Source organism: Nansenia antarctica (assembly GCF_963989245.1).
Source record: "Nansenia antarctica genome assembly, chromosome: 14".
Classification (NCBI taxonomy): Eukaryota; Metazoa; Chordata; class Actinopteri; order Argentiniformes; family Microstomatidae; genus Nansenia; species Nansenia antarctica.
The window spans coordinates 21,319,669-21,345,302 of record NC_137684.1 but is presented as its reverse complement, the minus strand read 5'-3'; the positions used below and the strand labels follow the sequence as shown (position 1 = coordinate 21,345,302).

Here is a 25,634-nt window from a genome sequence, read left to right as displayed (position 1 = left end):
CAGCAGCAAGCGGTGCTGCGAGCAGCAAGCGGTGCTGCGAGCAGCACCGGGTGAACTCCCGGTTCATTGAGTTTACGTTTAAAAGCATATCTTCTCAGGGTGTCAGTGCGGTGGTTAAGGGCTCAAAATGACCGTATACCGATGGTGAAGTTAGCAAATGAGTATTGTGATTGTACCACCTTCATAGCCGGTGTTATTCACAATATTTCAGCTTCACTTTCATCTCCCTTTTTTTAGGCCTCCATAACAGGCAAGTTACTGCCCAGCAGAGTGACTCTCTGCTGGGCTGTGTGAGTAGCTGAACAAGCCTGGTTCTATTGTTCCACATGTAGTGAGGCCTATGACTCTGTGTCCATGCCCATGATAGTGTCTCTCTGCTGGGCTGTGTGAGTAGCTGAAGCAGCCTGGTTCTATTGTTCCACATGTAGTGAGGCCTATGACTCTGTTTCCATGCCCATGATAGTGTCTCTCTGCCGGGCTGTGTGTATAAATCAACACCCCTGGTAGTCTGTGTAGCTCAAAGGCCTTAAGGTCAAACTATGTGACCTCCAGCACAGGGGCATGGGGCATGTCAGCAGCCAGGGAATAAGTGTTGTCACTACCATTTTCACCCACAAGGGTGTAGCGTCTATCCATTTATGGAGGCCTCCATGGAAGGAGAGCAGTTCCAAGTCACTTTTTACCCCCATGTAGAGTGCCATATGCGGATATGCCCCCAATAAAGTTATAATTCATTGAAACACACTTCTCCCTTCATCCAGGACACCTTGTGCATAGTCTACCCACAAATAGAGTGCTTTATCCCACATATTTAATAAAGTTCCATCAACAAGAGTGCTCCAGGCTGGGTCATAATATGGATGCTTAGGGTCATGGTCCTCTTGCTCACGGCCATACTAGCCTGAATATTGTGCCGGTGTTATTCACGCGTCACCCGTCACAAATAAACAAACAATCAAAGTAGGACTACAGACTTTCAGTCTGCCTCCATCCATGTGGATGAACCACCCAAAGGCCTGAGGTGTTGTCGGAGGCATGAATATGATTTAGGGGGTATTTAGTATAACAGGCTGGGTTTATTGTGAGTTTACTTGTTTGTTTATTGCCTTGATCACCGTATTGAGAAGTCATATGGTTATGGGGGGTGATATTGCAAGGTAATAGCATTTTCGCTTTTGAATTTGTCTAGTGTGTAATATTTGTGATATGTTATGTGTATATGTTTATGAATATGTGAATATGTTTTTCTGTTTTTGCACCTTCAGAAGAACCACTACAATTTCATTGTATAGGCAACTGTACAAGGACAATAAAGTATATTCTATTCTATATTCTATACGCATTGTTTGTTATTTTTCTGGTTTTGATCGCTTATTTTTGTATGTCGCCAAGTTTGATTGTTCTATTCAATAAATGCTCTAAAACATACTTTTCATCTCAGCGGATTGTTTGGCGCGTCATACAATTACCAGCCAGACCCTGGTTGCGTCTCTCAGCGACTTTTTACTTTTGGCTCTATCTATCTATCTATCTCGCTACAGGTGTCATATAACCCTAACCCATATCCTGTCATATAAAAGTATCTTATTGAATCTCCAGGTAATGTAGGCTATTTTTGACATCCATCACTTTTGCTGTCGTTAAGATACTTTATTTTTCTGTTTTGGTAGTCTGTCCAATGTGACACTTGCCCTCCTCCACCGGCCCTAGTTTTGGATCTAGCTTGCTGTTCATTATTTTCATGATAAATCGTAGCTAGCTAGCTATAACATCTTCAATACACCATACAGGCTACTGATTAACAGTAGGCACTGATTAACAGTAGGCAAATGCCAATTGAACAGATGTATTCATTATCCTATCTTAAGAAAACAATGTAACACTCTCATCTGGGGACTTACACGGCAAATCAAATCAAAGATCGACAAATCCCTGATGACAGGGAGATGACGTATGACTGCTCTGATGAATCAACCCCTATTTCATTACTTTTCTCTATATAACGACGTCGATCATTGATCGGCAACGACACTATATAATAGTTTGCCTAACTGGCCATCGGATTTGGGCTCCTAATATCTAAAAAGCAGTACGGTTTTCTTATTTTATCGGATTAAAGTAGCAAAGACCAGAAATGTCCATTGACCGCCAGTCAAACTTCTACACTGCTATCACACAAAAAGGGGCGTGGACATGACGGGAGAGCAAAGTACCCGGTCATTTGAATTTTGTCAGCTACAAAGCAGCGCATGACTTCTAAATCATTAGAATTGCATTTGAATTTGAATATTGTCTGAAAGAATGCATGCAAAAGTGGAACATGCAATTGCAATCTCGTATTGCATTGGCATTTGAATTATGTCAGCTATATGCTTCCATACAACATAGGCTACTTATTAGTAGGCTTGCTTCTATCTATCTATCTGTCTGTCTGTCTGTCTATCTATTTATTTATCTATCTATCTATCTATCTATCTATCTATCTATCTATCTATCTATCTATCTATCTATCTATCTATCCATTTTATTGATAACAACATTATAAAGGATAATATGCATGATGTGGTTAATAGCTTTAATCATTTTTTTGTAAGTGTTGGACCAAACCTGGCAGAAAAAAATCTTGATCCATTGTCATCTGAGGATTGGGATGACAACCTTATAGATAGGAATCCATAGCTCAATGTTCCTTACACCAGTAGAAGAAAAGGAAATAATAGATATTGTTAATACATGTAAATACAAAACATCTAGTGATTGCAAATGAAATTGATATGAAAATTGTGAAAAAGGTAATTGAGGGGATTTCAGAACCACTAACATACATCTGTAACTTATCGTTCCAAACCAGTACATTTCCTAACAAAATGAAAATAGCTAAAGTTGTACCGCTGTATAAAACTGGGGATAAACACCACTTCACAAATTACAGGCCTATTTCTTTACTTCCACAATTCTCAAAAATTCTAGAAAAACTATTCAATAACAGATTAGACAGATTCATAGATTCATAGAATTTATTCAAACATAAATTACTTTCTGACAGTCAATACGGATTCAGATCAAACAGTTCAACATCACTGGCATTAATTGAATCAATCGAGGGAATTACAAACGCTATAGACCACAAACAGTATGCAGTTGGAGTATTCATTGATCTTAAAAAAGCTTTCGACACAATCAATCACAACATATTAATCAATAAACTGGAACGGTATGGGATCAGGGGATCAGGATTGCACTGGGTGAGAAGTTATTTAAGAGACAGGAAACAATTTGTGAAGTTGGGAGAGTATTCATCGTCATGCTTGGACATTGCTTGTGGCGTCCCCCAAGGGTCAGTATTGGGTCCAAAACTGTTTATTCTTTATATAAATGATATTTGCAAGGTATCAACAACATTAAAATTAGTACTATTCGCAGATGATACAAATATTTTTTGTTCTGGGGGGAATTTAAAGGAGCTACTGGAGATGATTACTTGAAATGTGCAAATTAAAAAGATGGTTTGACATAAACAAATTATCATTAAACCTAAGCAAAACTAACTACATGTTATTTGGTAATTATCAAATGAATACTCAAGTACAGATACAGGTAGTAGATGGTGTAGACATTGAAAGAGTTCATGAAAATAAGTTTCTTGGTGTGATAATTGATGATAGAATAAGCTGGACATCTCATATAAAAAATGTCCGAAATAAACTGTCAAGAAGCATTTCAGTACTGAGTAAGGCAAGACACGTTCTGGACCATAAATCACTCCACACTCTCTACTGCTCACTGCTTTTACCATATTTAAATTATTGTGCGGAGGTTTGGGGCAATACTTATAAATGTAGACTACAATCACTATTATTATTGCAAAAAAAGAGCCATAAGGTTAATTCATAATTCCGGTTATAGAGATCACATATTTACACCAAAAGTTTGGATTTGAAATCAAACAATTATTATGAGGTTAAAGTAGAGATTCACTTTTATTTGATGGTACTTGAGTACATATTGGTTTCACTATTCAGAAATTATAAAAATGTTTATGCATAATCTAATCCCCCTATTTCAGGGTACCTAAAAGTAATGGGACAATTGGCTTGACAGGTGTTTCTGGTTCATCAGGTGTGTTCCGTTCACATCATTTGTGCATTCATAAGAGAGCTCTTAATGTTTATTGATTATAGGCTTAGCGTTTGCGTCTGCTAAACGCTAATCTCAATGAAAATATCTGGAGACAAACAGAAAATATAGCTATTTAAGATAGATTGTTGAGCGTGATAATAATAATAACTTTTATTTGTATAGGCCTAGCACTTTTCCTGCACACGTTGCAGCTCAACGTGCTTATCAAAGTGCTTGTGATATGTTATATTAGAGACATCTGTACTAGTACAAGTAATGTGGCTAACACTGTAGACACATTTGGTGGAGACGGTCATGTTCTGTCTTACTATTTACATATGTTATTGTGTTTTTTTATTTATCTTGCCCATTGCCTTATTTGTCTTTATAACTACCGCCACTTTATTTCTCTTGTTGCTGCAATGTTGAGGAACTGAAGCCTAAGCATTTTAATGTCTTATACTTGTATAATGGGATGTAACAATAAACCTAAAACTGGTTTAGTCAAAAGACAGTGATTGTTTGATCTTCCATTGTGAATACAAATGGACTGATTGGTGATCAATTGGTGATCAATTCCCCCCTCTATCAATCCGGAACACTATTGTCCCCCACGGATGAAATCGGAGAGAGGACTATGAATCAGTCCATTTCTATGTCACAAGCTTTTTCTCCGACACCACTGAGACAATTGTTGATGAAACTTAGGTGAATGATGAGTCTTACCATACAGATGGGACATTTACGAAATTAGACTGAGTGGCCCAACTTTGACAAAACAACGGTGAAAGATGCAGAGAGATTGTTTATGTTAGTTTCAAGGTGACATCATGAAACATGTCAAAATAGGGTGCAAGTTGAGAGCTTGAAGTGTAAGGGGGCCGTGTCGACAGCAAGATTGCTTTTGTGCTTTAGCTGGTAAGGTAGCTAGCAACGATTAGCAATTATGCAAAACATTTGTAGGCATTTCTATGCTAGTAACAGAGTAGCTTGCTAGCAAGAGGGCGAAACATATATTTAGAGACTGTTTGTTTCATACAAAAAGAGTGTATATTTATTTTAAAAACTGTAGTGGAAGCAGTGGCGTAGCGGACGGGCCCGCAAGCGACGCACCGTGGGGGGGCCCCAGCCACTAGGGGGCCCCCTAACATTGCATCCTTTTTTTCCTTCTTTTTTTAAAATAATTTAAAAAAATATAAAACAAAGAAAATAAGTGGCCCTTCATTGTGTCAACCTTAATTTTAATATATAGGCCTATATTTAAAAATATATACATAGTTAGCCGTATCCAATAGCAACATGACTTTGACGTCACACGTAGGCAGCGAGACACAAGGAAAATGAGCAAGCGAAAATACAATACAAAGTACAATAAGCATTCTTTAGGTGGTGGTAGATTCTCTATTCGGACATTATAGCCGCTATATGTAGGACTGTCAGTCCGATATTGTAAAAAAATCAAATAAAAAATGTATGTTTACGGAAGTACATGTCTCAAGTATTATCTCGGCAGTTAGTCGAGTGAAAGAAAAACAACATACGGATGATAATTCACACAATATAATACCACGAAAGCGTACAGCACTAAACAATAACATTTATTTGGGCAGCATCATACTCAAACTCAGGCAGAAGGGCAGGGTCCGGCCAGGTTCACAGTCACAGGCTGTCAGTGCATCATACAGGTACATAATTCAGCATGGTTAGGCTATATATAGCTGTTTCTTTTTCTATTCTACTATTCTATTCTACTTCTGCTGTCTGCGTCTCCCTGGGTATTCCTAGACCAGATGGCAAACAGTAAAGAAATGCCACAATATACCAGGACTTAAGAAACGAGATGTCCAACAAAGGATTTGACTAACCCTGGCCAATTTTACGCAACAAGTAGACTCTGATGCAGCTTTTAGATTGGTTAGGTTGGAAATTCTCAATCCCATCTGGCAACCCTTAGCGGAGAGTCTACAGCTTGTATGTTTACAGATATTGCGCTGCTGTGCACACCACACTTTGTTAAAATAAATAAAGCTTGTACTTTTCTACTTATAATACATTCTACTGATGTAGTCTACCATTTGGTTTTAGTTAATGCTCTCACTTGTTTGTACCTTTTGCTAAGTCAAGCCTCCGTTGCGAAAGGGCCCCCGCCGCCACCTTGCGGGGGGCCTCGGGATTTTGCGGTACGCCACTGCCTGTACTGTATTAATGACAATAAAGACCATTCATTCATTCATTCATTCAACTCCATCATCAAGTTTGCTGATGACACCACTGGGGTTGGTCTGATCACTAACAACGATGAGACAGGGAAGAGGTAAGAGAAAATAACCTCTCCTTCAACATCAGCAAAACTAATGCGGGGTACACACATAAGGATTTTTTTGGCCGGTTTTGGCCCGATTTTCGGATGGATTTTAACATTTTCCAATAACAAAATCCTGTGGTGTGAGGTGTGTTAAGAGTCACTTCTCTTCAATTGTGCAATCAACTCTCCCGGCAACCTGCTCGGAAAATGGGCGTGGCCGGCAATCGTAAATGTGAAATGCATTCAATACTTCCGACCAGAAACCATAGGGTTGCCAGATTGTTTGGTGAAATTAGCCGTTTTAGACTGTGGTTAGGGTGGAAAATGTCATTCCCATCTGGCAACCCTGCTCGCCAATCAAGAAGCGAGCTGACTTCTTCTTTTCATTATTCGGCACTTTATTTGCACTGTCGCACATGGTTGTCTCGTACAGGTCAGTCAGGGTACTACGTTAGATAATAATAATATTAACTTTATTTGTATAGCGCTTTTCCTGCAAACGTTGCGGCTCAAAGTGCTTTAATCATTATATAATCTTAATTTAATTATTTTGTAATTTAGTTTAGTTTATTTATTTAGCACACAAGAGATTGTGCAAGGAGGGAACGAAGCCCAGAAGGCTTGTACATAGTTCCACTCCCGTCAATATTTATGTTTCAAATAAACATCAAGGAACACTTAATGCATGTCAATAAGAGAAAATAAACCACAAACAAAATCATATCCATAAAGGCAATATTAAAAGGATGGGTTCACGCGAGATTTCTGGCTTGGGGAACGAGACTAGAGAGTTTGGAGTCTGTCGTAACGAAAATCTTTATGTCAATGGGGTGCTGAAATGGGGAAATTGGCGCACACCACACACAACACGATCAAGGCTGTTCAATCCCAGATTTTGTTTCTTCATGTGTGGGGTCTGTCTCAGATAAGATCATATTTCTGTTAAGATTTTGAAATTCCTTATGTGTGTACCCCGCTTAACTGACCGTGGACTTCAGGAAGAAGCGGGGGGGGGGGGGGGGGGGGCGCTCTCTGATTGGTTCGTAGATGCACAGCCCGGTGGCGCTCTCTGATTGGTCCGTAGATGCACAGCGTAGGTGCATTTTTCGAATGTTTTCGAGTGTTCATATTTGTCGTGTACCGGTAATAGTAGGATTCTGTCTAGATTTTATGTAACGGTTATTTTTTTCCGGTTGACTTGGATCTGGGGAAACGATGGAGGACCAGCTGAATATATTCAAGAAGCTGTCAGAGAGGCCTCCTCTCCGAGTAGCAGGTCATCGTACTCCCCCCGCGGGGAGCGGCCACCGCTGCGTGGCAGACAACACCAACCTGTACGTGTTCGGAGGGTACAACGCCGACGGCGACGAGTTCAGGGAGATGTGGAGGTACCACTTCGCCACGAGCACCTGGCAACAGATCCGCACAGAGGGCTTCATGATGCCCACGGAGCCGTTAGCCGTTCTGCACGGCAACAACCTGTTCGTATTCGGAGGGTACGACGTCTTCAACGTCTTCAACGTCTTCAACGTCAAGTACAAGCGGTGGTCGCTGCTCAACTGCCGATGGAAGAAGCACGACAGAATAATATACTACGGACAGGTCATGGCCATCATTAACGGCTTCGTGTATGTGCTTGGACTAACCACAGACGTGCACAGGCTGGACCTGACCACCAGGGAGTGGATCCACCTCAAGCCCAACAACCCCCTGCCGGGGGAACGGTTACGGTACGCCTGTGAGATAGCACACGACGGACAGAGGATCTACATCCTGGGAGGGGGGACCTCCTGGACGGTCTACCCTCTGGACAAGATTGACGCCTACAATCTGGAGACCAACTCGTGGGAAGAGATCGCCACCAAGCCTCATGATGGAATCGGGTACCCGGCTCCTAGGAGATATCACAGGTGTGTGCAGATAAGGAACGACGTGTTCCTGTGCGGCGGGCACGACGGGGAGCTGATCCTGGCGGACCTGTGGAAGATGAACCTGCAGACGTTCCAGTGGACCAGACTGCCGGCGGTGATGCCGGAGCCCGCCTACCTCCACTGTGCTGCCGTCACCCCGGCTGGCTGCATGTACATCCACGGTGGCGTGGTGAACACCATCCACGGGAACACGCGGACTGGCTCCCTGTATAAGATCTGTCTGGTCGTGCCCAGCCTGCTGGAGCTGTGCTGGGAGCGGCTGCTGAAGGCCAACCCCCACCTGGCCCAGCTCTCCACCATGCAGCTGCTCAACCTCGGCCTCACACAGGAACTCATAGAGCGCTTGAAATAGGGGAACGGACGGACGGACGGACAGGGAGGGAGGGACGGACGGGATGGGAGGAGAGGAGAGGAGAGGTTGGAGGGAGGGAGGGAGGGAGGAGAGGAGAGGAGAGGAGAGGTTGGAGGGAGGAGAGGAGAGGAGAGGTTGGAGGGAGGGAGGGAGGGAGGGATGGGAGGAGAGGAGAGGAGAGGTTGGAGGGAGGGAGGGAGGGATGGGAGGAGAGGAGAGGTTGGAAGGAGGGAGGGAGGGATGGGAGGAGAGGAGAGGTTGGAGGGAGGGAGGATGGGAGGGATGGGAGGAGAGGAGAGGTTGGAGGGAGGGATGGGAGGAGAGGAGAGGTTGGAGGGAGGGATGGGAGGAGAGGTTGGAGGGAGGAGAGGAGAGGGGAGGAGAGGAGAGGAGAGGAGGGAGGGAGGGAGGATGGGAGGGATGGGAGGAGAGGAGAGGTTGGAGGGAGGGAGGGAGGGAGGGAGGGAGGGATGGGAGGAGAGGAGAGGAGACCATATATGTTCACAGTGACCTCCTCTGCTCGTGTCCTCACCTTCATCTGAACTGAGAGACAAGGGAAAGCAGTTTCAAGCGTGGTGAATGCCTGCTGGGAATGAGTGTTCACATGTCCAGTATCGGTCCTTTCCATCCGTGCAGATGAGAAGAGGAAGGAAACTACATCGGACTATACAGCAGTACCACATACTCCCACAGGATGGCAGTGCATCCCTATGAGTCGACTAGAACAGTTGTTTCAACGCAGAGTGCATAATTTGTCTTTTGTATCTGAAATTGGATGGTAACAACACAAAAAATATTATCGTAGGCCAGGTTTACTGGTCTGTTGGAGTAACTGTTCAAATATCAAACCTCTCCAATAGCCTACTCACTTTTTATGTTATATTACCCCATGCACCCAAAACCTACTTTGTTTGAAATAAAGAGAATTGTTCAAGTCAGACATGGTGAGTGGACTAACTCAGTCGTTTGAATTATTTATGGAACCTAACATGTTCAAGCCTAGGTGAAAATTAAATCAAATAGGCTAATATGCTACGTAATTCAATCAATACTTAAATCAATACTTTAATCTGTTTAGGAATTCCCTCTCTGTTTAACTGAGGCTATTTGATAGCAGTGATTAGGGGCTTAGTTATGCCACCTAAATGTTGACAAAAGGTATGGAATGTTGAGGGTGAAGTACACTGCTACACGCGGGAGTTATGGCGCGACTTTCCAGCGCTACTGGGGGGCAGTGTCGCGCCACATCGCTCACATTCACTCTTGTTTGAGTTTGGGGACAATGGCCTACCGGTCCATTGAGTTATAGCACCGCACCGTTATTGTAATCTTCAACGAATGCACATTTAACTTAAAATAAGACTAGCCTATCATAAACTCTGTTATGGCCATTAGGCATAATACATCATTGGTTATGACTGACACGGGTTACATCATGGAAGACATCTTCATTTTCAACTGAAGTAGCCACCATTTAGTTGTGAAACGTCTTTGTCCCGCCCTTCTTTTCACCTGATTGGTCGGCAGGTGTAAAAGTGACATTGATGAACGCAGCTTTTTCATCAAAAGTAAAAATAAAAGCTCAGCTAAGCTCAAGTTTTGGTTTTACTGCGCTGAAAAGCAAGTGGTGGGCTGTCAAGCAAGTGCTGGCCTAAACATCATCAGAATATAAATTACATTTTGATATATTTTTTCCACAAATATGTATTAAATCATTCCCCATAGTCTATTCTCTTCATTTCATAGCTTTCCTCTTGGTTGCGCTGCTTCCAGCCTCAGATCGAGATTTGGAGGGCTGGCCTTTATGTTAGAGCTTTTATCCAATCATATTTCAGCCATAATGTGTTGCCAGGGTTCAAGAAATCTGCCCATAGGTCTGCAGAATCAACAGTGCCGCCAGTGCGGCCTGTAACTTAAAGTGAACGTGAAAAAAACTATGGCGTAACTAATCAGAGTTGGCGAGTAATGGCGAGTAATGGCGACAAAGGCGCCTGCTGACAGGTGTACCAAAGATGTTAGCACCTGCACGTCTTTTGATTGGATAAACTGAATTTGATCGAGCTAATTTGTGTAGATTTAAGCTGTTGTTCTACAAGCAGCCACAATGGCTGAAGGAGGAGAAAAGGTAGATTTGGTGGCAGATATTATAACAACGCCATTTTCAAGAAGAACCTTCCAAGAAAAGGTAGACATAATCAGAAGAGAACGGCCAAACCCGACGCCAGCGAGGCTATCCATGTAGAAAAGGACTTATTGGTGGAACTGAAATGCACAGATAAACTGTACAACTGAGTCATTGAAGTCTTCTTGAGGAAAGAAAGGGGGTGGGGTGTGCGCTTCAATGCGATCTTTTAATTACTTCCCGAGGTGCTATCGTTGAAAACGATACATGAGGAAGAACATGAGTAAGATAACCAGCCTTGAATGGACTCGATACGGTTCTCCTTTCGAGATCGACAGACCGATAAGCAAAGTTCGGGAAGTAATGATGGTATTATCAGGTAGGACATCACTGAAGGTGAAGGCCTAGGTGTGAAATGCACCGCCCGCCACTGAACCACTGACAGCAACAGCAGAATGCATTCTGCAGTGTACTGAACAATCTTGTCTGCTTGAGTACAAGCGAATGCCTCCAAATTCATTGGATGGCACACATCATACATTAAGTAGATAATGTAAGTAAATAAGACAATGACACCAGCAGAATCTTTACAGGGAACCAAAAGTAATGGGACAGATTCATATAAAAATACAACATTAAACATTCATGTTTTGTGTATTCATGTTTTGTCCTTTGCATGGGTCTGCGACCCATTGACCACACCAGACACTGGGTATCTTCTCTGGTGATGAGGTGGTCAGGCCTGTGCCGCAGCCATCTATAGTTGTTGTTTGTTTTGAGGTCTTTTTGCCTTAAGTTCCCTCTTCAGCAAATTAAATGCATTTTCAATTGGATTTAAATCTGGAGATTGACTGGCCACTCTAGAACCTTTTGTTTCCGGAAACTACTCTGTAGTTGCTATGGCAGTGTGTTTGGGGTCATTGTCTTGCTGTATGATGAAGCACCGTCCAATGAGATGGAGAGGGAGGCATCTGCTCGTACTTGAGCAGACAAGATATTTCTGTGCACTTCAGAATTCATTCTGCTTCTGCCGTCAGCAGCAGTCACATCATCAATGAAGATACGTGAGCCGGTTCCAGGGGTAGCCATACAACAGCCTCTCCACAGTTGAGGTGGTATGCTATAAAAACGTTTTTTTTCTCCAAACTTTCCTCTTGCAATCACTCTGGTATATAATAAAATGTGTCTTATCTGTCCACAATACTTTGTTCCAGACCTCTGCATGCTTTTTAGCAGACTGTAACTTGACCATCCTCATAAAGAATAACTAGAGGTTTGTATCTGGCAGTGAAGTCTTTGTAGTTCAGCTGGTAGTCTGTCTCTGACACATTCATGCCGAGTTTTCCTGATCTGTGGGACAGTTGTTTTGGGGTTTTCTTAATCCAACACCTTTATGACAATAAAAAAATTCCCGTTCCTCTTTAGAGCGTAAGGGAAGCAATACTGCCTTGCTAGGCTGAACCGTGGGAGAGCCATCAGTATGGGTCCTACTCACAGTACGAGTGACCGGAATGAACTGGCTCATGTTGTGGTGACCACCACGTAGGACCGGGTATAATGAGCACAAACAAGGTAGTTCAGACACCGACCACAGGGAGCTGTTTAGCTGCACTGGCACATTTAATCAAAAGAATGTCTCAACAACTTCAAGTTCAACCAGTTGATTTCCAATCGGAAACTGTGCTCAGCCTGCCTCTCTCTCTCCCGCGCTTCTATTTGCAAGCGGGCCAGGCCACTTTCAGGTGGGCACCACCACCCGTTCCAGAGTGCTCAGAGGCAGGGGAATCTGGATCAAAACGTGGCAAGGTGTTAGGCGGTTTAGCCACTACATCAGCCTCCGCTTCTGCACTGGCATTATGCCCCACCACCGTACGTTTGTCAGACATACTGGGAATGGACCAGCTGTCTAACCAACACACAGACCAGCTGCTTCACCAACAAACACCGTCCTGTCCACCAGAATCAGCATGACACATTCCCTAAGTTTAGCCTTTACCATGGTCCTCTGAACCGTGACTCCAAAGTGATCCGCTATGGCATATAAATCAGCTTTTCGACATGCGTTAATTTGATCTATACTCCACAAGCACTCAGTGATATGCACTGGGCTTTTCAAATCAGACTACCACTTACAGAACCTCTACCTTACTTTCCAACAATAAGCGCAACATCATACAACGAACATAGAGCTATCCCGGACGAGCCCCCAATTTATGTTACGAATCCCAGATCTTATGGCTCTATGTCTAGGCGGTGGAGGGGGAGCCAAAACATGTATGTTACCACTTACTGTGGGAGGGGAAACTAATAAATGGCACAACAAGAGAGAACTAAAGTGCAATGATTTAATAAGAAAACGGTGGTGAAGTACAAATACACAAGCCATAGGACATCAGGTAGACCATGAGCGGTGTCAACCCAAAGAAACCAAAATGAATAACGTGTGACCCTACCAGTGTACAATTCTACATAATGACAGCCGCTCCTTTTGCCTGATGTATTTTACAGAGATGAGCCTACGTGTTGTAATGTATACCAAGGGTATCTCACCTACTCCTGTTTCCTATGGCTCCTGCCTCTCCATCCCATATGTTTGACACATATCCTTAATGAGTGGTCCGAAAAGTGAAACGGTTATAAGCAGAAAGCAGTCCTTTTTGTTTACCCTCTTTTAGAGCAAGATTACTTTATTACCTCAGCAACACCTTCTATAGCAGGGGTCGGCAATTAGGTTTGGCCTCGGGCCATTTTTTTTTTGAGCCACTAGATGGCGGGCCCGAACATAATCAAAGGCTAATTTAAGTAATTGATTGTTTACAAATGTGACACGTTCTAATGCTTTGACTTTTCTTTCGACTGTACACATCGCTAGTCAACTAACACAGCTTGTTTTGTGAACCTGCTAACAATGTAAAGTAGTGTTCTAGTTAACTAGGTAGCTGTCCAATCCATTATGTTGCAGTATTTTGGCTTGACTAGCGAGTTTGTGTTGTGATTCTCAACAACGTTGAAACGTAGTTTCACAATTTTCCATATTTTTGAATAATAAATGTGTGGACTGACGATGTAGCGTAGCCTAACTTATTCTAATAATTAGGTAACATAGTTTAATTCTGATAATTATTCCCCCCTCCTCCCAGACAAGGTCACATTATTATTATTGGATTGGTTGTTTGCGTGCCGGGTGAAGTTAGCCAAACATTTAACCTGCTAGCAAGAGAAACATAATGTCACTCTCCAAAGGTCTAAAGAGGAAAGTTGACGGTGGAAACAGGGCATTTAAAGAGGAATGGACAGTGAACTATACGTTCATCCTACCTGGTTTCATCAATGCAAAGCCGTTGTGAGAGACATTTTCCGTGCTCACAATGTTCCCTTTCTATACATGCGAGTCGTCCTTTTCGTCAATGAATGCGATAAAGACGCACGAGAGGAATCGATGGATGCATAAAAACCTTGAGAACTGCCTGTGGATTAAAGTGACGTCAATATCACCAGATATCAAGCAAATACTGACCGATGGGAGATGCTTTTTGTTTGCGCCGATTTTGTTTTCAATGTTTTTCAGAAAATTAAACAGAATTTGCGTTGTTACTGTTCATATGTGTGTTGCAGTCACATATACGTAAACATTACGTTTGAATGGCTTACTGAGCTCGTGTTATTTTGTTCAAACCACACACGGTATGTCGGCTATTTCAGCACCGTGACGCGTTGTCCACCTGCTTATGATTCACTCTGAGGGGTTCAGCGTCAGTGCGCTTCGGTGCACCTTGCTGCCTGATTGTCCTGTGTCATTCACTCTCAACATGGATAAAAGTACAATAAGCATTATTCAGGTGGAGTTCGATTCTCTATTCGGACATTATAGGCGCTATATGTGGGACTGTCGGTCCGTTATTATTATTTATAAAAAAAAGAAAAGAAAAAAAAAAAGAAGTGGATTCTCAAAATAATCTGCTGGGCCAAATATTATTGGTGACGGGCCAGCAATGGCCCACGGGCCGCCTATTGCCGACCCCTGTTCTATAGTATAATAGTATGTGAGAGAGAGAGAGAAAGAGAGAGATATACGTAGATTTATTTTTATAATATATAAACTGCCCACACTTATTTTTCACTTATTAACAACAGATAATAAAAAATAATTATGACACATTTACAGATGTAGACATTGAAACTGTACTGTATGTTGCTGGTATGATGTCAATAGTATCAACAGATCATTTTCATGCGCTGTGTGGCTGCTCTAACCTGTTAACCCACCAAAATGAAACGCACTACTGAGATTGACGTCTGCGGTGTGGTCCCGGAACATGTCCTATTCTTCACGCAGGGCACTGTCAGCTGAACATCCATCAAAACATCCAGACTATGCCTAAAGTGACCATCAACAATCACGCTTTCACCATCGCTGCATCTGCCTACGTTACCCAGGTCGGTCCAAACAGCCCACCCAGCCAATGCCAAAAGCAACATTTAATTTAAATCTCTTGAAGTAGAAGTGGAATTCCATCAGTAAAATCCTCCGCTCTGTCTTTCTAGAACTCCAACGGCTGCTACACTGGCTTGGGCAGCAGTGGCAGTAGCAGGCTGTGGATCTGTGGATCTGTGGAGATGTCTTCATCAGGGAGTTCTACACTGTCTTTGACAGACAGAACAACATGGTGGGTCTGGCCCAGGCAGTGTAAGCAGAACCAGACACACCTCCACAGAGGTGTTTCATAGTTTGGCTGGTCCTGCGATGAGGTTTCCAAAGAATGAGGTTTCCACCTCCATGCTTCACGGTTGGGATGGTGTTCTTGGGGTTGTACTCATCCTTCTTCTTCCTCCAAACACGGCGAGTGGAGTTTATGCCAAAAAGCAGACAGACCACATGACCTTCTCCCATTCCTCCTCTGGATCATCCAGATGATCATTGGCAAACCTCAGACGGGCCTGGACATGCGCTGGCTTGAGCAGGGGGACCTTGCGTGCGCTACAGGATTTTAATCCCTGACGGCGTAGTGTGTTACTGATAGTTTTCTTTGAGAATGTGGTCCCAGCTCTCTTCAGGTCATTGACCAGGTCCTGCCGTGTAGTTCTGGGCTGATCCCTCACCTTTCTTATGATCATTGATGCCCCACGAGGTGAGATCTTGCATGGAGCCCCAGACCGAGGGAGATTGACCGTCATCTTAAATTTCTTCCATTTTCTAATAATTGCGCCAACAGTTGTTGCCTTCTCACCAAGCTGCTTCCCTATTGTCCTGTAGCCCATCCCAGCCTTGTGCAGGTCTACAATTTTGTCCCTGATGTCCTTAGAAAGCTCTTTGGTCTTGCCCATTGTGGAGAGGTTGGGGTCTGATTGATTGAGTGTGTGGAGAGGTGTCTTTTATAAAGGTAACGAGTTCAAACAGGTGCAGTTAATACAGGTAATGAGTGGAGAATATAGGGCTTCTTAAAGAAAAACTAACAGGTCTGTGAGAGCCGGAATTATTACTGGTTGGTAGGTGATCAAATACTTATTTCATACAATAAAATGCAAATTAATTATTTAAAAGTCATACAATATGATTTTCTGGATTTTTGTTTTAGATTCCGTCTCTCACAGTTGAAGTGTACCTATGATAAAAATTACAGACCTCTACATTCTTTCTAAGTGGGAAAACCTGCAAAATCAGCAGTGTATCAAATACTTGTTCTCCCCACTGTATATGCCATTTTTTGACTGATGCGATTTATACTCCGGAGCGATTTATAGTCCGGAAAATACAGTAGATCTCAGAGTTAATGAGTTGAACATACATTTAACCAATAGTTATCATAACATTTTAGTTGATAACTCAATCTTTTTCAAATCAAATTGTATTTTTTATTTGTTTCGGTAGTGACCACAGTATTTTGTTTGCAAGGTTGTATCATATTCCCTCAACCTTATTGCTTAATATTAACTCATAACATGCCTTACTTTGGGAATATTACAAACAAATGTTTATGATCAATAAAATGCAGTAATTTATTATTGAAGACAGCCATTTATTTTGAAGGCCAACATTACTTAAAACATATTAAAACATATTAAACAAAAATACACATACAAGAAAGTGTTATGGACTTGAATGTGGATGAATGAACAGAAAAATACAGTAGAGCTTCAAAAAGAGAAAAACAAAGACCCCTTAAGAATAATATTCAATAATCTAGTTTTTCACAGGGCAATGAACATTCTTGGTTTGATAATAAATGTTTTCACATACTGCGGTGAACACTCTTGGGATGATCTGGACATGCCTCTCTTAGGGCTTTCACACCGGCAAAGAACCGTGCCGGTTCGCGTTCGGAAACCTCAGAACGTTGGCGCTGTCTGGCGAACGAGCCCGCGTTCATACCAGTGTATCGTTCGCCAGACTGCGCCAACGTTCGGAGGTTTCCGAACGCGAACCGGCACGGTTCTTTGCCGGTGTCAAAGCGCTATCCGTGACCTCTTCTGGTGGAGGGATTAAGGTGACAACCTTGTCCACGGTGTACCAGATATTGTCCTCCATTCGCGGCCAGAAAAAGCGGTTTCGCCCAATGTTGCACATTACTTTGACCTCCAGGGCACCTTCATCGATGTCTTCAATGATTCCAGGATATGGCTCATTGCCATATGTGACCACACTATTTTCCAACAAGGTCTTCAGTGATGTCATCAACTGGACAGAGAGTCCCTTCACACCCAGAGCTTGAAGTGGAATGGCTTCCCTCTTCTGGGGCTATTGGTTCAGCTGTTCTTCCATCTCTTCCAGGCTGTGCAATGTTGATGGACGATGGTTGGAAACAGGGACAGATGGCCTCTCTCTTGCAGAAGCAGCTGAGTACTCTATAATGGATTGTGCCAGGCATAGTGCAAATCACTTTCGGTGAATGGACAGTGTACCCTGGATTGTCGTCAGCTCTTTTGGAAGTACACTTACTCTGTTTGTCTGTTCTTGCTCCACATAGAGAAGCTTGACCTTGGTGAGAGGAAGGAGTGTGTCAGAGGGATTTCGTTGTGGGTATGTCAGTACCCCTGGCCACCTGGGAATCAGCAGTTCTCTTTATGGTGGCTCCAACACCATCAGCAGGCCCTTTGCCGTGACCAGCTTCCAGGAAACTCCAGCTTCCAGGAAACTCAGTTTACAGCAGTGAATCCCATCAGGAAAGGAATGGTGCTCATGGGGTAGAAGTTCTTCTTTCCTCTATATTGCATGGTCGGTCCATCACTGATGAAGAAGAGCTCCTGGATCCTCAGATGGTTCTCCTTCAGCAACTGAAGAACCAGTTGAAGCTGTGCCCAAATGGCAGGAGGATCATGCTTCATGGAAGGCAACAAGGCACAGAATCTCAGTGTACCATCGGTGGTGTACACAACAGCATTGTGCAGTGTTGTCTGCCTGTAGGATGCTCCAAAGTGGAGTTGCTGCACCTCCTTCGCATATTTGCATTGCCAGTTTTCTGCGTAGTCAACATAGCTTCCTCTTCTTTCAGAGATTTGTTCAAGGAGTGTAGCTCTGTGTACTGGTGATGGATGTTGAAGAGGTGCTTGTACACTTTGGCTTTCGTTTCGCTTTCAAAACATTCCAAAAGGTGCTCTGGGCTGCTCTCACATCTCTGTTTGACTGTTTTTGTCACAGTGATCTCTCTTTTTCAGTCTTTTTCATATTGTTCTTTTTCGGTGCGCCACTGGTACCACCATGTGACTCCGGTTCCTGATGTACTTGTGATGTGTGTGACTTGCTCTTACATGAGAGACATTCCCTGTGCATGCATGTACTTTAGCCTGTGTGTTACAACACAACTCCTCTGCCACTTTGCTCAAGCTCTGTGAGTTGATGACGCCTAGCTGCTTAAGCCTGCCTGCCTGCATTTGGGCATTGTCATGCACTTTGCAGACACATGTTTCCCTGTTATGGATGTTGGGGGCAACAATCCAAAAAGGTTTTGTCCTGCAGAAGAGTGAGTAGGACAGCTTCAGATGAGGCATCTCCAGCATCAATTTCTAATGCAATTCAGCATTGTGTCAGAAAGGAACCTCTTTTTTTTTTTCTTTTTTAATCTTGTGATTGTTTCTTTCTTCCCTGCAGATGCCCGACTGTTGTCATCTCGACTTAAGAAAGTCTTGACTATGTTCAAGGTCTTTTGTTGAGCAGTTCTCTGATAGGTGAACCTTGGAAGTGGGTTGTCTGCAGTCCTGTTGAACTCTTTGTGGAAGATACCTACTGTTTTTCTGAGCATAGAAACAAGTTTGTATTTTCTGAACAACCTGGCTGAGAGTGTGCTTCTGAATGCATGTTTCTCTTTGTAACTGGCAGACTTGTATTTCTTCTGCATATGGTGCATAGGTGTATTGTGAAAAGAAGGGTCTTTCTGATATGAGCAGGAACTCTGTGCTTCCATACTTCCCTCTGAGTTTTCGTTCTTGGGGAACATTTTTGACTGGTCTGATGTCAACCTCAACCTCTGACACCTTTTTCTATATTTTTCTTTCTTCCGCTCCATTTCTTTGACCTTCTGTTCAAGCTTCTGTATTTTTCTGTACTTACGCATTTCTACACTTCCCTTCTTTTTCTTTCCTGCAGACCTTTGCTCTGGTGTCTAATCAGTCTCACTAGAAGTGCTAGGTGGTGTGAAAGCTCTGCACAATCTCTCCATCTCTCTCTGTGTTTTTCATCAACACCCTGTGATTTTGCTGTCTTTTTCTCCATGATTTTCTGATCTTCCTTCTGGGCAGATACATCGCTGATAGATTTAAACTTTCCTACTTCCTTTCCTTTCGTTTCTTGTTTCTTTCTCTTTCCTTCCTTAAATACTCTTGGTGCTTTTCTGGGTCATCCCTCACACTTTGTCTGTATTCTCTCAGCCTCTCTGCTCCGCTTTTTCTTCTGTGTTCTGTGTTTTTTTGGCATGTTGATGTTTTCTTACTTTCTCCCTGCTTAGCTGTACAATTTCAAATAGAAATTATCTACATACAGCATTATCTACATGTTTTAAGAGTTTAATGTAATAATAATTATCAAACATTGCCTTAAGTATGTTGAACATTACATGTTGTCACTACCGAAATGACCATGTCACTACCGCAACTTTACCATCTGTTTCGGTAGTGAGAGTTTGAGCTAATTCCTAGCATAACAAAAAAATGCTAACAAGCACATGGCTAGCAAACAGATGTTTGAACAGTTGTACACACATAAAAACAGTTGAAGAACAGTTGTACACACATAAAAAACATAATATTTTGCATTAAACCCCCAAAAGTTTACTTAATTGTAGAGAATATTTGTTCGGTAGTGACAATTCTTAATGTTACATACTGATTTTCAGACTTTGGTACACATTGACTTAAAAATGACTAGAGGTAACTACTCACCATGCAGCCATGAGGGACAGGGATGCAGTGTCACTTCATGGTCAAAAATGCAAGGGTGTGGCTAAAAACCAGGCTATGTGGTAAAACTATTTATATTCGGTAGTGACATGAAAGCGTGGGACAACAGTTTTTTAATTTAGAAAATAAACCCACATTAAATCTAAATCTTTTAAATTCTGTTTAAAATAAACCAAAAGGCTATTTTAAAAAACATAGAAAATATTATTTTCAATTATTATTTTCATGGATTGAAATGTAGGGCTTAGATTTAAAGACTGTCTGTGTTGAAGAATGGGCCAAAATCCCACCTGATCACTGTGTGTAGTTTTTTCATACAGGAAGTGTCTTGAAGCTGTCATTTGAAACAGAGGCTTCTCCAAATTAAATACATTTCAGTTAGCGTGTTCAATACTTCTTTCCGATGTCACTCCCCTTTATTGTACATAACTTTTTTTAATGGATTGGTGTTACAGTTTCTTTAGCTATGTAGTGTTATTGAGTTAATACCAATGTCTGGTATACATTTCATGTGAATACTATAGCGGCAATGGAAATATGTTGAATTAAACATTTTTAATATTTGAATATTTCTCTCACTACCCTCCATTTAGAAATGTATTTTTCTATGTATAGTTGGCCACCCTACAAATGCAAGTGTATTCTGATTGTACTATGGATCCTAAACCTAGCGTTGCAAAGCTGTCTATACAGCAGCTTAGTTTGTGATTATAGGTGTACTGGTATCAAAAATAAATAAATATAGGTGTAAACTGGTATAAAAAAAAAATATATAGACAGTGAACACTGAATTTCTTTTAACATCAGAAACAAGTTTTACAAATGTAGATACATTGTTAATCTTTACAGCAGTTAACATAGAAAATGACGCAATAAATAAATCAACCAACAAAATATGGCATGTAAAACTTAACATTAACATTAATTTAACATTAACATTCTCAAACAACTATCTTACACCACAAGTATTCGTATGAAGGCACGTATACACTCCATATGTATTGTTATCTTGTCAACACCATCTTGTTTTCATATTGCAATAATATTAAAAAATGTTTTGGTCATAGGCTCCCCCATCAACTTGTTTAGATACTTATGAAACAGTGCATGTGTCACTCTGCGAAATCAGGAGGAAGGAGTTGATATTCATTGTTAAGACTCCATGTTTTCCAAATGCGCTGTCTGCCGTTGTGTCTGCAAAATTAGAAAAATAACTGGTTATATCAAAACTGGGCAAACTGCAGTTCTTCTAAAAGCCTTTCACTTATTCCCTCCAACAAACATATACAGGTTACTAGAGCTGAGTTGAAAGTGATGTCCTGCTGCAGTATGGTTAGGGTCACCAGTGTCAATTGTGTGAGTTCATGCATGTAAGTAGCTCTGGTCCAGGACATGCTAACACTGAGTGTAAACAAATGCTCTGTTGCGGTCAATACAAAACAGTGGGCTCTATCAGGCCCTTCTTGAGTGACTATGTTCAATATAAGTTTGTTACTCATGAAAGTGCTGATTTCTCAAGTTCTCATTTTCTCTTTTATTTTATATTTTGGGGAATTGAGACCCTTGCTCAGACGAAGAACAGTTTGTCAGCAGCCTATCAAAATCGATTATTTGGTGAGTAACAAACATGCAGTGTCCTGTGTAAGTAATGGGACAGTGAAATAGGGGGTCTATGTTTCAAAACTGTTATCCTTTCTAAATGGTGTAACCAATATTTACACAAATACCATCAAATAAAAGCTGATAATCTCTACTTTAACCTCTTAGAAATTGTTTGATTAAAAAAATGCTTCACTGGGGGCGCTTGGTGGAGTAGCACACTAAGGCGTTGCTGGGTCCCCGGTTCGATTCCAGCTGTCGACATATCCTGCATATCATCCCTCCGCTATCTCACCCATCCTTCCTGTCAATCTCCACTGTCTCTGTCCCAATAATGTAGAAATGACTAGAATAATATAATACATTTTAAAAATGCTTCACTGACCCATTACTTACACAGGGCACTTAACATGACTGGAACAGGGCGTTTGTATAAGTTCAGCCTTAGCATGCGTTACTATGACCTGGACCAGAAATTGCATTTAAGTATGCATAGGCTTTGCTGCATTTGCTGCATGTACTATCGATCATGTATCTGTGCAATGCTTCTACCCCCCCCCCACCCCACCCTTTTTTTCCACATACTTTTGTATTTTATATAGTAGGTTTTGTTGTCCAAGCTACCTTACCTAGTAAATATGGACTCGTCTTGAACAAATATGAGACAAACAACTCATTTCAGATGTAAGTTTGATGTTATATTTTTACGTGAGCTATTTCTCATATTTAGGCTTTTGCAACAACTACAAAAGAGGGGTGGATCATCAACATGTTTAAAGTATGATTTGTCTCAATATCAGATTCAGTGCACAGTTGCTTTAAGAAATGTTAATAGAAATCTCACCAGTTATGAATACAGGGAAACGGGCTGATACATTCTGGACCTGCAAGTGGACCAGACAGTCGAGGTAATTGGGTCGATCCTTTGAAATGACATCACATTCATGGTAGGGCAGTATCTCCACCATGCCAGCTTCCTGACAGCAGTCCATGAATTTCTTCTTGTCCTGTGCCTCAGCACTGGACCTGCAGAGGGGGCAACCACACAGTTATAGTGATTAACAAAATTACCTAATCTTAAATGTAGAGATGAATATGTTAATTCATTCAGTATCTTTTGAAGTAATTCAGGCCATTACAAGTCAATCACAAAATTCAGGTCACCATAAATATAAAGTGGCATCATAAGGGTTATTTTAGAAAGCTCATCTTTCACTCTTACACAGACATCTCATCTGTCACTGTAACAATATTCTTACAAATGGTAAGAGTTGTATATATTATATATTTTATAGTACAGAGATAACCAGGGATTTGGGGGAAAATAACGGTATACAATGTTATTACATAGTAATAACCTATGAGTTACTTGTTTTGATCATTCATGATACCATTTGGTACAGTACCGGTCAGGGAATTCAAAGTAAGAAAGTACCAGAAAATACTCATTGTTACCACTGTATACACTGAATGAAGAAGAGTGTAAAATACAATTCTAACAATGTAAGCATTCTACATTCTACAATTCTAACAATGTAAGCATACCGTGCGTTCTCTTTCAGCAGACGGCTGTCTCTGTAGTGCAGCAGCCACTTCCACTTCCCCTTCTTGCTGAGCTCCTCCAGGAAACCTGCCATTTTTTTCACGTTGCCTGAAAGAGCCAAACACAAAGATCACAAATCCATAATGTGGTGACATCTAGTTGCGATGTATGAGAAATACGTTACCAGACTGTTTGGTAAAATCATATCGATTGCAAAGCACCATTGCTTCTGCACTAAAGCATGATGTAGTGTGATAGTCTGGTGTGGAGTGTCCGTACAAAGACTGAGTGCATCCAGCGCTGCCTCTTCAAACACGACAAAGCCTCCCCTGCTGAAGAGCTCCTGGTGGGTCAGGTTCACAACGTCATTGGGATGGTCAATACCAGCAAACAACACGCTGGGTGACTTCTTCAGCTCAAGCAGATGAGGGATCTGTGGAAAACACAATGTTGAAGCTGATGTGAGCTATAAGATGGCTGGGTTTCAACAATGGTCTCACATTAATTTGCATGAAACTCACTCTGAAACACACTGATGGTGACAAATCTCTTTTTACATCTCGAGATAATGCCCTGGTACATCTCCTACAATTCTCTTGCTGGGTGACATGGTTTTTTACTTAGCCTGCCTGGCTCCTGTCTTACCGTACAAATGTGTTCAGCAATATCTTCGTTTCTCAGAATGATGAGTAGGGGGGACGAGGGGCTATCCTCATCCAGGCAAAATGTCGATGGTTCTACCTCAATGTGGCCCTCTGCTTTTAACAGATCCTACAGGAAATTAAGGATCATGATGTAGGTCACTTTACATTAGGTTGCCCCTACATGTGTAGTATCTCTTTACACTAGCAACGTCTTTGCATTAACATGCTGTTACATAGTACATTGGTAATCTCTTTTATTTTTCATTAAATTTCATTTATGTTCTTCCACTAGTGGAATAAGGACGGTTTCCGCTCCATATGCTGTGTAATAAACTAATGACTATGAAACAAGATGTTGACTATGAAACAAGATACAATGTAGGGGAAACAATATAAAGTGCAACCCATTGTTGTAAACATGGACAAATAATGTTGTTTTCTATAGTTGAATCAAGATGTTTCCCCCCCCACTGTAATTACCTTAGTCTTTTTGAAGAAGGCGTCAGCTGATGTCACTAATATGTAGAACCTGAACTTGATGGCACTACATGACTGTCTCACAACAGAATTTAGATTATCATGAAGACTGTCAGACATTTCTCTCTTCATCTGACCACAGAAGTCTGTGTGTTTGCTTGCTCTAGACTTGGGGAATGTGTTGTCACTCTTGTGACCCCCAGTTTTGGATGAGAGCTTTTTGCCGGCACAAACGTTATTCATCATGGCTCGGTATGACTTGGTACATTCCACAGCCATGTCAGAAATCCTTGCATGTGTCATCTCTTTTCCCTTTGCATAAGACAGTTTCTGAAGATGCAGGGGCATCTCTCCGTTGGTTGCCTCAGCCATATCCTTTCTTTCAGGCATGTCTACTTTTATCTTTTGCCCTGCAAGTGACGGTAGTGCCTCCCAGTGCTCTTCTGAGCTGTCTTGTTCCTGCAGACTGGAAAAGTGCACTGTCACTGGGCTACAGAAATTAGACTTTACATTTGACCTACAATGTTTCGATCTGAATAGGGCAGTCTTGTTGTGGCTCATACCCTTTCTGCTACCTTTTAGAATCTGGTTCATTTTTTCTGAGTAAATGAGACACTCTTGGTCCATAGAGGATTGGGTGGGGTCAGATTTAATCAACTTTTCAGAGAATTCTTCCAGAGAACTGTTTGAGCCCTTTCTCTTTAAATTATGAACTGTCCGGGTGTGCATATTTGTTGTGGGATAATTTTCATAAGTCCTTCTGTTTCCTTTATGATCCAAAACCGTAACTATAGATGACATTGCAACTGCGGAGTCTTCCTCAGGCATATCCATCCATCTGTTGACTGACTTCCCACTTGACTTCCCACTTGTCTTAGCCTGACAATACTTGAACCAGTTCTGCTGGTGCTGTTCTGACTGTAAGGAGACTGAAGAGGAAGTGCTCGTCTTGCTGAATGCCAAATCTTCATCACATTCCTCTTTGTCCCATTCCTGATACTTATATAAAGAGTTAATGTAGTCAAGTTTTGTTTTATTGAAATGAGATTTACGAACTTTGTGTTGGTCATCATATATCAAATTTGCCTTAAAACTAGATTCAATGTTGTCTAGATCTCCAGCAGACTCCTTACTATCTCTAACATCCTCAGA

The 25,634-nt window shown here is 41.8% G+C and overlaps 2 protein-coding genes across 2 annotated transcripts; one reads left to right on the top strand and one right to left on the bottom strand.

Moving 5' to 3' along the window:
* Positions 1-7,639: 7,639 nt before the first annotated feature.
* LOC308169966 (kelch domain-containing protein 10-like) lies at positions 7,640-8,707 on the top strand (the record flags this gene model as incomplete). Its single annotated transcript, XM_080544697.1, has 1 exon — positions 7,640-8,707. The coding sequence occupies one exon, from the start codon at positions 7,640-7,642 to the stop codon at positions 8,705-8,707; it is 1,068 nt and encodes a 355-aa protein (XP_080400823.1).
* Positions 8,708-21,092: 12,385 nt separating this feature from the next.
* Positions 21,093-25,349, bottom strand: tasor2 (transcription activation suppressor family member 2). Its single transcript, XM_080545394.1, has 6 exons — positions 24,486-25,349; positions 24,007-24,132; positions 23,641-23,794; positions 23,364-23,469; positions 22,663-22,844; positions 21,093-21,413 (listed from the first exon to the last, which is right to left on the bottom strand). Exons 1-6 carry the CDS (start codon positions 25,314-25,316, stop codon positions 21,313-21,315), a joined length of 1,500 nt encoding a protein of 499 aa, XP_080401520.1. The 5' UTR covers positions 25,317-25,349; the 3' UTR covers positions 21,093-21,312.
* Between the last annotated feature and the right edge of the window lie 285 nt (positions 25,350-25,634).